This window comes from Prunus persica, chromosome G7, assembly GCF_000346465.2.
Source record: "Prunus persica cultivar Lovell chromosome G7, Prunus_persica_NCBIv2, whole genome shotgun sequence".
Lineage (NCBI taxonomy): Eukaryota > Viridiplantae > Streptophyta > Magnoliopsida > Rosales > Rosaceae > Prunus > Prunus persica.
Window position 1 is genome coordinate 3,506,132 of NC_034015.1, and position 16,158 is coordinate 3,522,289.

The 16,158-nt window shown below is 37.4% G+C and overlaps 1 protein-coding gene and 1 long non-coding RNA gene across 2 annotated transcripts; both read left to right on the top strand.

Annotated features, from left to right (window-relative positions):
* On the top strand, positions 6,986-12,198 carry LOC18769339 (membrin-11). Its single transcript, XM_007202473.2, has 6 exons — positions 6,986-7,333; positions 7,462-7,530; positions 9,910-10,144; positions 10,428-10,548; positions 10,638-10,787; positions 11,846-12,198. Exons 1-6 carry the CDS (start codon positions 7,237-7,239, stop codon positions 12,005-12,007), a joined length of 834 nt encoding a protein of 277 aa, XP_007202535.2. The 5' UTR covers positions 6,986-7,236; the 3' UTR covers positions 12,008-12,198.
* Positions 12,891-13,460, top strand: LOC109950129. The gene is made up of 2 exons (XR_002272419.1): positions 12,891-12,977; positions 13,377-13,460. It is a non-coding gene; the product is annotated as an uncharacterized LOC109950129 (long non-coding RNA).

Here is a 16,158-nt window from a genome sequence, read left to right on the forward strand (position 1 = left end):
TTCCTGGAGCTCAGCTTTAGATTTTCCTTCGATTGATAAGGATGATCTGACTGAGCTTGTAGGAGATACAGGGTGAGCAACTGGCTCCCGGGGGAGGTCACTGTAGACGTATTTGGCAATTCTGTCAACTTCAAACTTGTCCCACCATTTGATTGAGAATTGGCGGGCAAATACACGGGTGTCCTTGGTGATGGCATAGGACCATTTAAGGATCCAAGGTACCTTGTATCTGGCAATAAACAGCAACTGTTTGGGAAAGAATAAATCAACTAGGGAAAACTTGGCTCTTTTTGTAAAATGGCGGATCAACTCAAGAACTGATACTGGAAGAATTTCATCAACTGGACCATATTTTTCCCACCAGTGAAGAAACCAGTAGGGGAATGGGCTTTTGAACTTATTATCAAAATTAATAAACCAGGAATGACTAAAATCTTCAGATTGGTGAAGAAAGATAGTGTACCAGGCTTCAATATAATCCGAATAATTATATTGTAATTTTGACTTAAGCATTTTCAACTCATAGGGATGGCTACTGAAAGATTGCTGACTGACAATTTGATGAATGTAAAGAGAATGATAAAGAATGGTTTCAGGATGATCCCGATCCTTTATCGGCTTAATTTCAACTGATTGTGTCTCAAGCAATATATCTCTATAGTACTTGAGGGACTTATACGGACTCTGGGGCATATAATGAAATCCAGGAGGGAAATAGTGTTTGGCAATTTCTACTGGATTTGCATGAATATCATATACAGACTCAATGACAAATAAATGGGAATTACTCTTGGGCAAATAAGGAGACGATTTTTTGTGGACAACTGATGGCCCTGCAGGGATCTCAACTGCAAAAGGGTCATAACTGGAAATTAAGGTGGATTGATAACTGGGGCGAATTTGGCCAACTGTGGATCCTAAAGAGGAAAATCTGTTTGCAACTGATATTGGAGTGGCAACTGATAATGGGGGGTGACCTGGATAAGGAACTATTTGCTGGGGCAACTCTGGCTTGGGTTGACTCATGGAGGAAGGAAGGACTCTGAGCGACTGGGATGACTGGGTTGATTTGGGCGACTTGGGCAACTTGGGTTGACTGGCTACTGCTTTTTGTTTGTCTTTCTTGGGAGCCATTGTGCATCCTGCAAGAATTCTCGAGTGAGAAAATCAGGAACAGAATTCTCACTGCCTTTCAAATATTCAATTTCAAAATCAAATATACTTAATATACTTTGCCATCGTGCAAAAATCTGTTTAGATGCAATGTTTTGAACATCTTTTTCTAAAACATGTTTTGCAGACTTACAATCAACTCTGATTAAAAACTTTTGATTAAGCAAATCATCTTGAAATTTACTGATGCATAATACAATAGCTAAAATTTCTTTTTTAATAGTACTGTAATTATGCTGCGACTGAGTCCAGGTTCCAGAATGGAATCGAACAATTTGTTCTGGAGAACTAAGCAAACTGGATAACTCGATCAATTGGGGAAATTTGCGACTGACAAATATTGAAACCAAGGAAACGAATATTGGTTTGGAACAACTTGACCTTCTTGGCAGAAACAACTAAACCATTCTGTTTGACAACTTGAAGGAACTTATTCAAATGTTTCCAATGTTGTTCTATTGACTCAGAAAAGATTAGAACATCATCAATATAAACAATCGAAAACTGACTGTAAGGATTGAATATATCATTCATGATATTCTGGAATTCACTAGGAGCATTTTTCAAACCAAAGGGCATCACATTCCATTCGTAATGACCAAAGGGAGTGACAAATGCAGTCTTATATCTGTCTGACTCATCTATTTGGATTTGCCAGAAACCACTTTTCATATCAAACTTAGAATAGACAACTGCTTTTTCTAATCGATTAATGAGATCTCTTTTATTAGGTATGGGATACCTAATCCATTCTAGGACCGCATTAAGGGGCTTATAGTTGATAACTAATCTGGGAACTCCTCTTTCTAATTCAGCATTTTTCTGAACATAAAAAGCAGGACATGACCAGGGGGACTTACTTTTGCGAATTATTTTCTTTTGAAGCAACTCTTCAATTTCTTTCTTACAAAACTCCATCATTTCTTGACTCATTTGGATTGGCCTTGCTTTAGTGGGGATATTTTTCTCACTAAAGGTTTTGATATAAGGAAGACGGACAACATGCTGTTTCCTATACCAAAAGGCTGTGGGCAACTCAGAACAAATTTCTTCTTTTAATCTTTGTTCAAATTTTTGAATTTGCAACTGTAAGGACTGACTGGCAAGCTGTTGTTCAACTCTTTTAAACTTAATCTCTTCTTTAAGGAATTTCAACTGGTTAGTTTTCTGGATAACCTGAAGGGACCTAGAGACAGACTGTTTCTGTAAGGCTTTCAGATTATGCAACTCCGGTTTAGACAGAAAACTAAACTTGACTTTTTCTCCTAACTGGGTAGAGATAACACCATCGTATTCTACCTGGAAGGGATAAAGCAGACTTATGAAAGGTAATCCTAAGATAACCTCATCAGTAATGTTTTTAACTAAAACAAACGAAGTTTTAAAACAAACTTTGTTTTGGCAAATATGGGCTTTAGGCAACTCATAATTCAACTGGAGAGATTTTCCTGAAGCAGTGCTTAGGGTTTCTCTAGACTTCTGGTAGTACTTAGTAGGAATTAGACCTTCCTGGATACAGTTAAGGTCAGCTCCTGAATCAAATAAGGCAACTGTGGTAAACTCAAAATCTTTGACAACTATTGTAACTTTCGAATACCATTTTCGGAAATTGACTTGTTTGATTAGGTTGACAACTGGGGTTTCTTCGTCAGAACCAGCAGGGCTGTCTGACTGGTTACTGGGCTCTAAAGGCATTTTGCCTTTTTGAAGACTTGTTAAGTCTTGCCTGATTGTATGGTTTTCAACCTGCAACTGGTTACTAATCTGTCTTAACTCGGCTAATTCTTGTTTGACTATTTTGACTTCTAACTGGAGGTCTTGTAAGGTAACTTCTTTCTTTTTCTGGGCAAATTTTTCTATAGTAGTGGCTAAACTGACCGGCTGCGGTTTAGGACTACTAGAGCTTTCTTGACTGATGACTTTTCGCAATTTTTTCAAATAATCGGACTTTAACTCAGGGTTTTCTACTCGGCTTATTAGGTCGATTAATAACTCTTCTTGTTCTTCCTGTTTTGTAAGAACAAAAATAGATTTTAATCTATTACAGCATTTATCAGTGCAACCAAATTGGATATCAGGGGAACTAGGCTGGGAATCTGAAGCTTGTTCAGAATCATATCCAGAGCTGGCAACTAAGGTTTCGGGGCTACTAGTTTCAGAGTCTCGCAACTCTAAAACTTGAATCAACTTCTCTTTTTCAACTTCTGAGATCTGCAACTGCTTAATTGCATCTTTAACTTTACACTCAGAGGCATAATGACCAAATTTTTGACATTTAAAACATTTAACTTTGGACTTATCGGTTTTTGGTCGATTTTTCTGGGCTTTTCTGGGGGCTTTAGACCAATTTTTTCTTTTAAAACTTTTTCTTTTCTTATAAAACTCATTGTCACTTTTAACTGCAAAATGTTTTCTTTTAGAGGAAAACCGACGTTTCCTAAGGTGACTTGGCTTAGACTTGTTTCTTCTAGAGGGCGGCAAACTACTGAGACCATACTGTTCACAGAAGTTTCCTAACTCATACTTGGCTGAATTCCTATCGGACTGTATTTGTTTTCCGATTTTGTAATCAACACACATTTTCATGCCAACTTGATTAATTGTGCTTACAATGTTACCATAGGTTAAACTATCCCAATCAATATGACCTAATTCATTACTGAGGGTAGTTCTGATCTTATGGGCAAATAGATTTGGCAAACCATTGACAAACTTCTCTTTCCAGAATGGTTGATTACTATCGTCTCTAAGCATTACCCTAGAGATGAAGACATCCTTATACCATCTGAAATCAGACAACTGTGGGCATCTAAGATTACTCAACTGATCATGGATCCTAGCAGTTTGATTACTAGGGGTTCCTATGAAGTGGTCGATTATGGTGTAAAACAGAGTATTGACACCGTCTTCTATACCTTGACCTATTCGTTCGTCAAAGATAGGGTGACCGTCATCATTAAGTTTTACAGCAAAGGTTATTCGGCTTTTAGACTCAGGACTCAGATGTTTATCCCACCAACTTCTGAGAGTACCAGTGAAACCAGTGACTAACAGAGGGACAATTTCAGACTGTCTGAAACTGTGATTGGTGATATAACTATTGGCAACCATGGACATATGTTGTAACTTATTGAGGATCTCTTGCTCAGAGAGACCATCAATATTCCATTCATACAATTTGTCGGAAGAAACAGAGAACTGGGTCTGCAGGTTTCTTTCTTCAAATTGAATGTCAGGAGGTGTTGGCCTGGGGTACCAATTTTTGGTCAGGCTACTGGGGCTGACAAACTTTTCTAATTTCTTAACTTTGGGTTCAACTTGGATTTCTAAAGTTTGAAAGGCTTTTTCAATTTTAGAAATATTACTTACTTCAGACGACTCGGACTCAGAGGTGTTTTCTACTGCAAAGGCATCTAGTGTTTTAAGACCAGATTTCTCAGTTTTTTCAACTTTGGCAGGGGTCAACTGGGCTAACATGTCTTCTATTTTCTTCATTGTTGGGGTGACCTTAAGAGTCGGGCTAGACCTAAGATCTTGGAACTGGACAATTGGTTTTTCAATTTTCTTTTTAGACTCTACGTCTGTAGAACCTAACTTATCAATTTTTGTTTCTATTGTATCCAACTGTTTTCCTATAACGATTAGACTCTGGTTTGTATAATTATTTTGCTCAAGAATTCTTCTATTACTGTCACTACTTTCAAATGTTTTGAAAGGAGTAGCAGGAATAAGAGTATCTTTATGCTCAATAATTATGGTTTCTACTGGAGGATGGCTGGACTCAACGACAGACTTATCTGCCATTTTCCATTTTTGCTGAGTTAAGGTTTTTAACTCATCATTTGACATATAACGGCTTTCAACAAAATCAAGGTAGAAAATCTCAACTTGGGCTGACCGCATGTAATCTTTCCATTCACTAAAGATTTCTAGGCGGCGTTGGGGTTCTGGATAGGCTTGGTGGTAACTATCTCGTCTAGACAGGTTCTCAGGGGCTTTGAGATGGCTGTTAAGACGCGACCAATCAATTTTAAATTTTCTATTAAGGGTTCTTAACTGGTTATCAACTGTGGCATAGTTTTCAACTACAAAGTCAGACTGGGTAGGTGACTCAGGGGATTCTGACTTTTCTTCAACTGGAGCCTTGCCGTAGCAGGGCTGGGTTACCTGAGAGGATCTTCTCAGGGACTCAAGCTTCAAATCTATCATGGTTTTTTCTAACTCTAGGTCTCGTTCTAGAGTTGAGGATGAGGCAGTAAAGGAGTGCCTAGCTGGGGCATGCCTTTGTGACTGACCTGGAGTTGGTAACTGGTGTAACTGGACATTAGACTTACGTAGAGGCTGGCTATCGAACCTAATCTTAACCGTGCCATCTAGGTACTGCTGGATGTAGTCTAAATTGTTTAGACTACGTTGAATCGGAGCTGGTTGGCTCTCGGTAACTAAGGTCCAATCTGTTGGAAGGGCAACTTCTGACCATTTAATGGTCTGGGGAACTTGGATATGGGCGTCTGAGGTATGACTCTGGATCAGGACTGTCTGATCCTTTGGGCTTTTGTTTAAGGCCTGGAAGTTCATATTGGTTCCTGTGACCTTATAGTAAATTCTGTAAACTAATGCTAAAGGTTGGGTTCCTGGGAGGACATTATAACCTTCAGTCTTAATATTGAGAGTTAGGGTTCTCAATATATGTGGATCACTAAGGCTTACAGTGAAGTCTGGGTAACAATCAAAATGAACTGGACCGTTACACAAACTGGACTCAATAACTCCTAGCGTACTGTCACTGAACGCGGTGAACCGGGCATCGCGTAAACAGAGCAGTATGGAGGCTTTCAATCCTAACCTGGTTAGGGGCTTAACGGCAACTTGAACTAGACCGATATGCAGGAAATTGTTTCCATCAGTCTTGTGTTTTTTGATTGACTCAAGATTAAGCAACTGGCAAGTTTCGTGTTCTTTACTAAGAGCGTAAACTTGTTCAACTGTTTTGACATGTGTGGTGCTATTAAAACTGGAAGGCAACCAATGTTTCTTATAGATTTTTTGACTTGGGACTTTAGGGATATTCCAATCTCTAAAATCTAATTGTTCTTTGCAACTAGAATCATATTCAAATTGTTCTTCATTAACTATCTCAGGGAGTCGACTAATACTGGTCTTAGAACTGCTTGACTTACAGGAACTCGACCTAAGAAAACGACTCATGGCTACTCAAGTGTTTGACTCAAACGGACTGAGGAAGAAGATAAACAGGGACTTCCCGGACTCACTCCTTAGACTCTAAGAAACCTACTAACTCCACTCAATTTTCTGTCTCCTGCCCAGCACAAACGCCCTACCCTCGGGACTTACAGATCTAGCAAAAAGGACTCACGGGTCAGACCTTAGAGTGAAATTAACAGACAACTCAAAGAATAAAAAGGAAGGAAAGGAAGAAGATGAAACCTTCTACTCAGATGCTTAAACCAGCCACTTGGGCGGGAATGAGTAGCAGACTTAGACAAAGACCGTAACTCTTACGGCTCTGATACCAAAATGAGGGGACACAGAGAGATAGCGAGAAAGAAGATGAATATGATTATGCAGCAACTTAACTCAACATTCATGACTTTGCATATGCAGAAAATAATGCATATATGAAATTAGTCAAAATAGAATAATTTGAAAATAAGCAACTTTTATTATACTCACAAAGGTTGCAATATATATATATATATATATATTTTACAGTCAAAGTAGACATAAAAAAAATGAATCCAACACCAAAAGAGGTGTGGCTCCCCTTTTTCCATCTTTTGCTGACATTTCCTTTTCTTCGTGGTGGCTATCTTTTTTTTTTTTTTTTTGGTCTGTTGCTACTGTATGCAGCACCAAGCCAAGGCCTTCAATTCCTTGTTGCTTTTTTTGTCCATTGCATGCAGATTCAAACAGAGTGGCTACGCCACTTCCTTCTTTGTTTCTTTTGATTTCTTTGTTGAACTTTTCTTCCTCTCTTTTATGGTGGCTGTCCCTTTTTAAAAAAAATCTTTGTTTGTTGTTGTTGTTTGCCTCACCGAGCCCATGGAACCAAAACCAACTTGTTGCCTTCATCTTTTTTTTGGTTTTGTTTTATTTCATCCATACGCCAACAACACCCTCCTCCAAAAGAAAGAACATGGTTGTTTCATCTTTCTTTTTTGGCCAAAAACACAAAGTGGCGAACAACCATTTTTCTTGCATATCTCCATTTTTTCTGCCTATTATTTTCTTCATGACTAACTTCCTTTTCATTTTTTTTTGATGTAGTTTGCTCAAAGAGGAAAGTAAAGGCTTTCTCAAGCAGAGATGGAGAGGAGTGGTTAGAGAGTCCAAGAGGTAATTCACGCTATCTTTTTTTTTTTTTTTTGTACATTTTGAAATTAACCCTCAAACACCATTTCTATTTCAAAGGATTTCCTTTTGCTTAGCAGAGCTTTGTTGAATAGGAATCCTCTCATGGATTTGCTGTTCATGATTTAAGGGTTGCAACCCATTATGGATTTACAATCCAAGAGTTTTATTTGAGGGTTACGACCCTATATGGATTTATCATTCAACCAAATGATTTGAGGGTTGCCACCCAACAAGAATTAATTGAAAGAATCGGTATACCTGTGAAAAGTATTCTCTTGTGCCTGTGCTCTTGCAATTTTTCTCCTGCAGCAGTTTTTTTCTTCTGTCGTTTCCTTCTCTTTCTCTTTTCTTCCCCTTATTTCTCTACTGCTGCCCTTTTTATAAGCTAGAGACCTCTTTAGTGTAGGATGTTTCATTTGAAAACTGAATAATCAGCTCCCCCAAAAATAGGAGCCACCAAACTCTCTTAAGAGTTTTCATTGGTCTAGACTCCCACCTTTTTTCCAAACTCCTTTCTTATAGATGGCTGTTAAGCCTTATCTCTACCCCAAATTTGTTGCTTGTTAGACGTGGCAAATAACGGTCCAATCTCACGTTTCAAATTTTTTTTTTTGGTGATCTTTTTTTTATTCCAACAGATCAAGTGATGCTGAGAAGAGGTAATGGGGTTGGAGGAGGGGAATTGGGAATTTTTTTTGTTTTAAAGTATTATTTTTATTTTTAATAGTTAAATTAAAATTTTCAAAACACGTTTTCTAATTTTTAATTTTTTTTCTTCACACATGGCACTTAGTTTAGCAAAATAGTGGGTCCCATTGGTGCCATGTCAGTATTTTTAACGAAATTTTTAACAGACTTGAAGGTGAGGGGCAAAGTGAGATATCAAACATCGGTCAATAAGGTAAAGTGGGTCACTTAAACTTTAAGGGAGTTTAGTGGGAATTGACCAATGTTTCAAGGGACACTGTAGCACTTAAGCCTAATTTTTATTAATATGTTATTTCACTTCAGCCAAAAAAAAGTGGGCCATGTACATGACACATTATCATTTGTGGTAAAAATACAAAAATAGCCCTGCAACGTCATCAAAATTGGTAGAGTTATAAATGGAGATAATAGCAAGGGCAAAGAGGAACACAAAACTATGATCAAGGAGGTTAAGTGGATCACTTTAGCTTTTGGAAGGCAAAGTGAGATTTGACTAAAGTTTCAAGGGGCATTACAGTAAATAAAGCCTAATTGATAAGGATTTTTATCACAAATAGTCTATGAAGTTTGCCAAATTATCACCTTTAGTCCTTTATGTCTTTTTTTCTGACATTATTGTTTATTTATATTACTTCTTACGCATCAAAATTGTCTTGCCGTTAGATTTAATCAAAAATTCTATTAGATTGCTGATATGGAATTTAAGTAGAGCCCACATCTCCAATAAAATTGTGACACGTGGATTAACTAAATAATTTTTTTTTTTAAAGTTTAAAATTCATAGAAAATTAGAAAATTAGGAACGAAAAAGAAAAAAGAAAAAAAATTAAAAGACTGCAACCTTCCGCCTGCCTCCGCCTCTGCTCTCTCTCCATCCCTCTCTCTCTTTGCTCTCAGCCTTATGCCTGGGTACAGAGAACCCACCGCCATTGTTAGCATCCGATTGGGTCATAATGGCGGCTGGGAGGTGTTTGAGCAAGAAGACACTCCACTTCTAGCCATACCTCACAAGCAAGAAGACACTCCACTTCTAGCCATACCTCACAAGCTCTCATCCCAATCCTTGTAGCTTTGGGGTTGTTTTCCATTTCAGCTGGGATTGAATTCGATTCCCACGCTGATCCATTTGACCCCTTTGAGCATTTTCGCTGATGTTGTTGATCTTGGAGCTATGGGGGTTGTGATGGTGGAGGATGTTATAATTTTTGTGCAAAGTAGGCCAGCTCTACATGCTTTTGGAGACTGCTCTGTTTCTTCTATGGTCTTGGTGTGGCTGTTTTCTTCTATGGCGTTGTGTTGTTGTGGCTTTCATTGCTTTATGGTATGAATCATTTGGAGCTCTTGGTTGTTTTGCTTTTGGTGAAAAGACCAAAGACATAATCACCGCCAATTTTGGGCAAAGCTTGGTGAGCACTCTAGTGCAAATAGATCATTTTTAATTTTCTATGAATTTTAAACTATTTAAAAATAATAATTATTTATTTAAGTGAATGGGTAAATGAAATATTGAAGCAAATGTTCTCAAGGCTTATTGCTTGTATGCCTTCATGTTCTGGCCTTTTTCTATTTAACCTGTGTTTCATACGGACGAGGTAAATGAAATATTGAAGCAAAGATTGCTAATCGGAATCACAATTGCAATGGCAATGTCAGTGGAAATCGGAGGAGGGACGTTATCAGAGATATATCAGAGCGCCAAGAAGCTGTTGCTAAGAACAAGAGATGGCCTTGAGAAGCTGGAGAGATTGGAGAATGCAGGCGGCATCGACTCCCCGGACCTCTCCACGTCTGTCAAAAGAGACATTTCTCAGATCCAGTCCCTCTGCTCCGAGATGGACCGCCTCTGGCGATCTGTTGGCGCCAAATCTCAACGTGATCTCTGGAAAAGGTTGGTGTGTTGATTTTCTTTCTTCATTGATCCCTTGAACCGTGATTTGGGTTTATCAGTTTGCATTTAATTATAGTTGGACTTGGTTCTTTTGTTCATTAATTCCTTGAGCCTTGAATTGGTGTTGTGTCATTTTTGTATATTATAATTGTACTTGGAATAGTTTTTTTTTCCTCATCAATTCGTTGAGCATTGAGGTGGGGTTTTGTCATTTTTGTGTATTGTGGTTGTACTTGTAATTGGGTTTCTTTAACTGGATCATTTTTTGCTTCTTGTAATGCAGAAAAGTAGAACAAATAGCGGAAGAGGCTCAGTCTTTGAAAGAAAGTCTGGATAAGTATAATTTGAGGAATCAGAAGAGGGCCCAAGAAGCCAGAGAGAGATCAGAGTTGCTTGGAAGAGCTGTATGCAATTTTCAACCCATTTACTTTTTGTTCACTGCCTCATTTTGATGTATGCCTTTTGTTTTATATGCCGTTGTCTAATGATGTAGAATGGGGAGGGTGCTCATGTTTTGAGAATCTTCGATGATGAGGCACAAGCAAGGGCGTCAGTTCATAGTTCTTCTCGCATGCTTGAAGAAGCCAGCGCTACTGGGGAAAGTATTCTCAGGAAATATGCAGAACAAAGGGATTGGCTAAAGGTATCACCCATATTTGTGTTAACTGTATGCACCTCACTTTGCACCAATTATTGAAACAAAAGGGATAGTGAAATTGCGATTTTTCTGTTGAAATAGTTAAAACATTCATTAATAAGCTTACAGTTAATGGTAGCTCTTCTTTGGTATTGTGCACAAGGAGTAATTACTCAGGTTTTATACCAAATTCGAATTACTACGATAGGAAAATTGTGGACTGTAAGAAAATTGGTTGAGTTCAGGTTTGAGATTTTAATGTTTTCAACAGTTGAAAGGTAGGATATGATTCATAACTAGGGCAATCCTTTTAGATGAGTATATCTGATGCAGGAAAAGAGAGAGAATAGCGAGGAAGTAGAGAGAGTAGGGAACTAAAACAATGATCAAATTAGGATAACAGAAACCAATATTTTTAATCTCTCAATGCATAACAGAAGTCTATCAGTCACCAACTATCATAAATACCCTGCAACTAAGTTCTACATGAAACACACACTGAAAACTACAATCTTACCACTCATCCATACAGAGAAAATACTTTGATATAATATAGCACTTCCCTGGTTGTAGGATTAAAGATATGATGTATTGTAACCAAGAGACCTCATGTGGCTTGACCTTGAGCCCTCTGATACATTGATGATTATTGGAATCGTCAATTGCCCCAAAATAAAATTGAAAAAGAACTCAACAATACTCTGTGTGATATACCAAGAGAATTCCAGTGGCTTAACTCACTGACCTCGGGCACTTTGCTGTATTGATGATGGTTGGAATCCTTGATTGCCTCATATAGAATTGAACAAGATCTAAAAAACATATATATATATATATATATATATATTTCTTCCGTTGGATTTTTAATCTTCTATCTTTCCATTTAGAATTAATTTTGTAGCAATTGGAAGTCATTGGAAATTGATATGGGTAAAAAGAAAAGAAATCGAAAAAGCCAATAGCTATAGAATTTGTTTGATACATAACAGTTAGTGATGCATTACATGTTTATTGCTACTAATGCTTGTTGAAATGATGGTGAATCCTCTGTTGACTTGTTTCAGAGCGCACAACGAAAAGGACTGGATGTCCTGAACACAATGGGTCTCTCTAACTCTGTATTGAAGCTCATTGAGAGGCGGAACCGTGTCGATCAGTCGATCAAGTATGCAGGCATGGTTCTGACAGTTGTCATTGTTGTGTATCTCATATGGAGGTGGAGGTGATGATCTATGCTTGAGAGCCTATTTTGTTTCTATTTTGTGGGAAGATGCTGTAATTTTCTATTGTATTTTGGTCTCCCTTTTGAACGAGGCTAACGAGCTTGTACAAGGGCATCTTTTAGAAGACGAACTTGTGTAAATATGAATTTTACGCCCAGTGGTGGTATATCTTTTATTTCATTATTTTGTTTTGACATGGATGGTTTAAATCTTGAGTCTGAGGCAGCTGTTTGTTAGGACAAGCTGTTATGTAATTTGTGGACCCGCAGTCGCATATGTTAAAGTCACTTGTCTCTCTCAACAGCATACACCACTGTATATATGGTTGTTCGGTTGAAGATGAAGTTGAAATATACATCTTACGTTTCAATTGCAAAAATGATGTTCTGTGCATTGTGTAGATTTTACCCGTGTATGGTTGTCAAATTCAAATGGACACTAACTTTTTATTTATTATTTTTGGTAATAGTCTATGTAGCCGTACTTTCGTTTCATTAGATGAGGTCTTAAATTCAAGGGAAATAGCTTAAAATGATACTCATTTCATAATTTTAATTAAAAATACCACCCCTTCCCAATTTTTGTACAACTATCACCTATAAATAGAAAATTATTGTCCACTTATTGTTGATTTTTCACAAGTTCAGAAATTTTATTCTCTCTTAGTTCACACAGCTCTCTCTCTCTCTCTGGCACAGCTCTCTTTCTCTTTGGTATCTGTCTATCACAGCTCTCTGTGTCTCTCTTGGCTCTCTCTATCTTGGCTCTCTCTCTCTCTAGCACAACTCTTTGTCTCTCTCTTTGCTCTCTTTCTCATAGCGCAGCTGTTTCTCTCTTTAGCTTCGTTATGTCTCTTTCTCCCCTATTCGATCTCTTGCTCTCTGTTTGGAATCGCGAACCCCTCCCTTTAGCTATGTCTTCTGAATAGCTGCTTGCAACCTTGAAGCTCTAGTGGATTGCCGACCTCGAAAAGGTAGTGTTGATGGTTATTTTCTTAATATCAGTGGGATTATGTGAAAGGGTTTGTGTTAAATTCGTTTTGGCTTTAATTTCTTTGGGTTAGGTTTTGTTGAATATTCATGCTCATTCATCTGGCTTTGTACCAATTGCATTTAGATTGGTCTGGATATGTGAATCTTGAAACTTGGGATTTTCCATTTGATGTAGTAGATCTGTATAGTGTGATTCTGATGTGTTACTGGTGTACTGCTGTTGTGTTCCTCTTATTTTACAGTCGTATTGTTGTTATATTGCCATTATATTGCTTATATATTGCTGCTATATTGCTGTTATATTGTGGTTATATTGCTATTGTATTGTATGGTTATTGTGGTTATATTGTGTTAATGAAATGTTGTTTTGTCATGGTCAGAAATGGAGACAATTGTTATTCTCGTGTGCTACAATGGAAAATGGGTCACCTCGAAGAAGATGTGCAAATACGAAGGGGGTGACTCAAAAGGCTTAATAGCTCCACGGACCATCAAATTTGCTGAACTGTTGGACCGTGTGCATCAGATTGGTAATACAAACAGCATGGAAGACAAGGTTTGCTGAAAATTCTTAGTTTTGGTGGCCTCGAATGAGTGGAAGCACATAAAGATTGAGGACGATGATGATGTCAATTTTTTTATGAAGTATAATTCCAAGGTAACACCTTCAAAACTAGCTCCCTTACTCGTGAGTATAGAAGATAAAGGACTGACAAATGATGTAGTTCATAGTATGCATATCACGACAGATAGTAGTCGGATGGATCATTCTTCAGTTGCCATTGTTGAAAGCAATGAAGTAACTTGAAATAATACAAATGTTACTGATGTGGGAGGTGAAGTAGGGACAGATTTTATGGATATGATTGATTTTAGCGAGGTGGAGGAGATGCATGGTGGTGATAATGGTACTGAAAGAAATGAAGTGTCAGTGTACTCTGCCCCTCCTAATTTGGGCTGCTTGAACACAGCTGCCCAGTTGCCAATAATGCGTTTAGGAGGAGAATCTGAACCCACTCGTCAACATTATTGGAGTCAAATGGGTGAACAAAATCAGTACAATGCAGCCGGTGTAAATGATGAAGAAGCATATTTGGACAGCGGGTTTTCACGAAGTGATTGGAATCCGAAAATTACAATTGGGCAAATTTTCTCTAGTAAGAAAGCATTGTTGACGGAGTTACGGTTGATGGCATTAAGAGGCCACTTTGAATTTAAGGTGCAATTCTCTTGTAAAAACAATATTCCATTGTGCAATGTATCTTAGACAATATGATTTCTGTTGCTTTGGTAGGTCATGTAAACTCTACTTTTATTTGTGGTGGGTTTCGTGTTATGTTGAATGGGAATTCTTTTAAATTTGCATAATTTGGGTTACATTGCTATAGCATGCTGTATTGCTAACAGATTGCTATTATATTGAACTTTTATTGTACTGGTATTGCTTCCAGATTGCTATTATAATTTGAGTGCGAAATTAAAGGGACTGGAATGTAATTCCAAATGGATCCAAAACATTAAAGTTCTTAGAATTCCTATATTACACAGTTACTGTGATACTCCGACTATACCTTCTTTTCTGATTACAAATTCGGCCGATGCATAGGCCAGATGTGGGGCAAATACAAGGTGAAATGTCCTATGTGTTTGACTACATATACTTGTTGAAGGAGCATTACGAATGTTAACCTCAATAGATTGCTCATGTCTTGCCAAGAACACTCTTGAATTTATGCAATGTGCCCAAGCTAGTCCCAAAGCTGGACTCACCCGTCTGCCTGATGTGTCCAGGGACTCCAAGTTTCCCAACATCACCCTATTCACTTTATCATGTGGCCCAATAAAATCCACCACTTGGTTGGTGACAACCACCGCCAACCCAAACTTATTTGCTAAACCCTTCAGTGTCCTAGATATGTTGAAGAAGAAATTCAGTCTGTTGCAATCTAGACAATAACAAGCAATAAACAATCAGCACTTATCAACAGCCTATTATAGGATATTAAGTGAAAAATAAACAAAAAATACATAGCATAAACAAAACCCCAGCTATTTACAACTGACCTACTAATTCAATAGCTCAAAGCCACGTCTCAAGACACCCAGTACTCTACCACTCCTGCATAATATAATATCTAAAGACACATCTCAACACACCATATAATCATGAGACAGCTTCAGCTAGAATGGGAATGTGCGGTAGCACAAGCCTAATTAAGAACAATTCAAGACTAACGATAGAAATCTATCTGACTAGAAAGAGTTTTAAAAAACAAGAAGACATCGGGAAAGAATTGATTGACTTCAAGGTATAATGTAATGGAGCATCCTATGAATTAGTGGCAACCACAATAATGACTCCACTATGGCCCTCCTTTCAAATGTAAGAAAATGAATGAAATTGGCATCATCCCTTCAGTTTTTTCTTAACAAAATAAGAGGTCTGTATGTATTCTCTGCTTTATCGATATCAAAGATAAATTAATAAATAAACCATCAAAACTGTATAAAATGTTTGTAAGACATATACAATTACAAAATTATAAGTTTTCCTCAGAAACAAAGTTCTCTATGTATCCATACATAAACAAGAAAAGCAAAAGCTTAAAGAGTTGGCTTATAGCAAAATCAATGTCCCCATTTCTCTAAACCACACCTGCTGGTGGTAGGTTACCATCTTCACTCATTTCCCGCTTTCTTTTAAGCAGATAATGATCAAGCACAAAAGAGCAAACTTTTAAAGAGCGCATATTACACCACATATAGTTCTAAAGAAAACTTATCCATATCCAATATGCAAGCCCTAAAGTTAGTAAACAAAGTTATAAAAAAATATGTCAAATTAACAAGCATTATTCTCAAACAAAAAGTATGATATGGTTGGGAGTTTACAAGTTCAAAATGATATACACAGGTTAATTGTCTTAGACTTTAGATATCATCTTCAACAAAGAAAATACATACCGATTAGACTTGTAAGAAGGTTAAATGCAATGGTCATAAAGACCCATAGTAAGCCACCAAATACCAATTAATAACTGCTACAAAAACCATAATAAAACCATAATAAACTAAAAATACAATAGCACTAAAATGCCAACACAACATCACTACATTAGCAATACACTAGCAAAAAAACAACAATATGACATCAATAGCAAT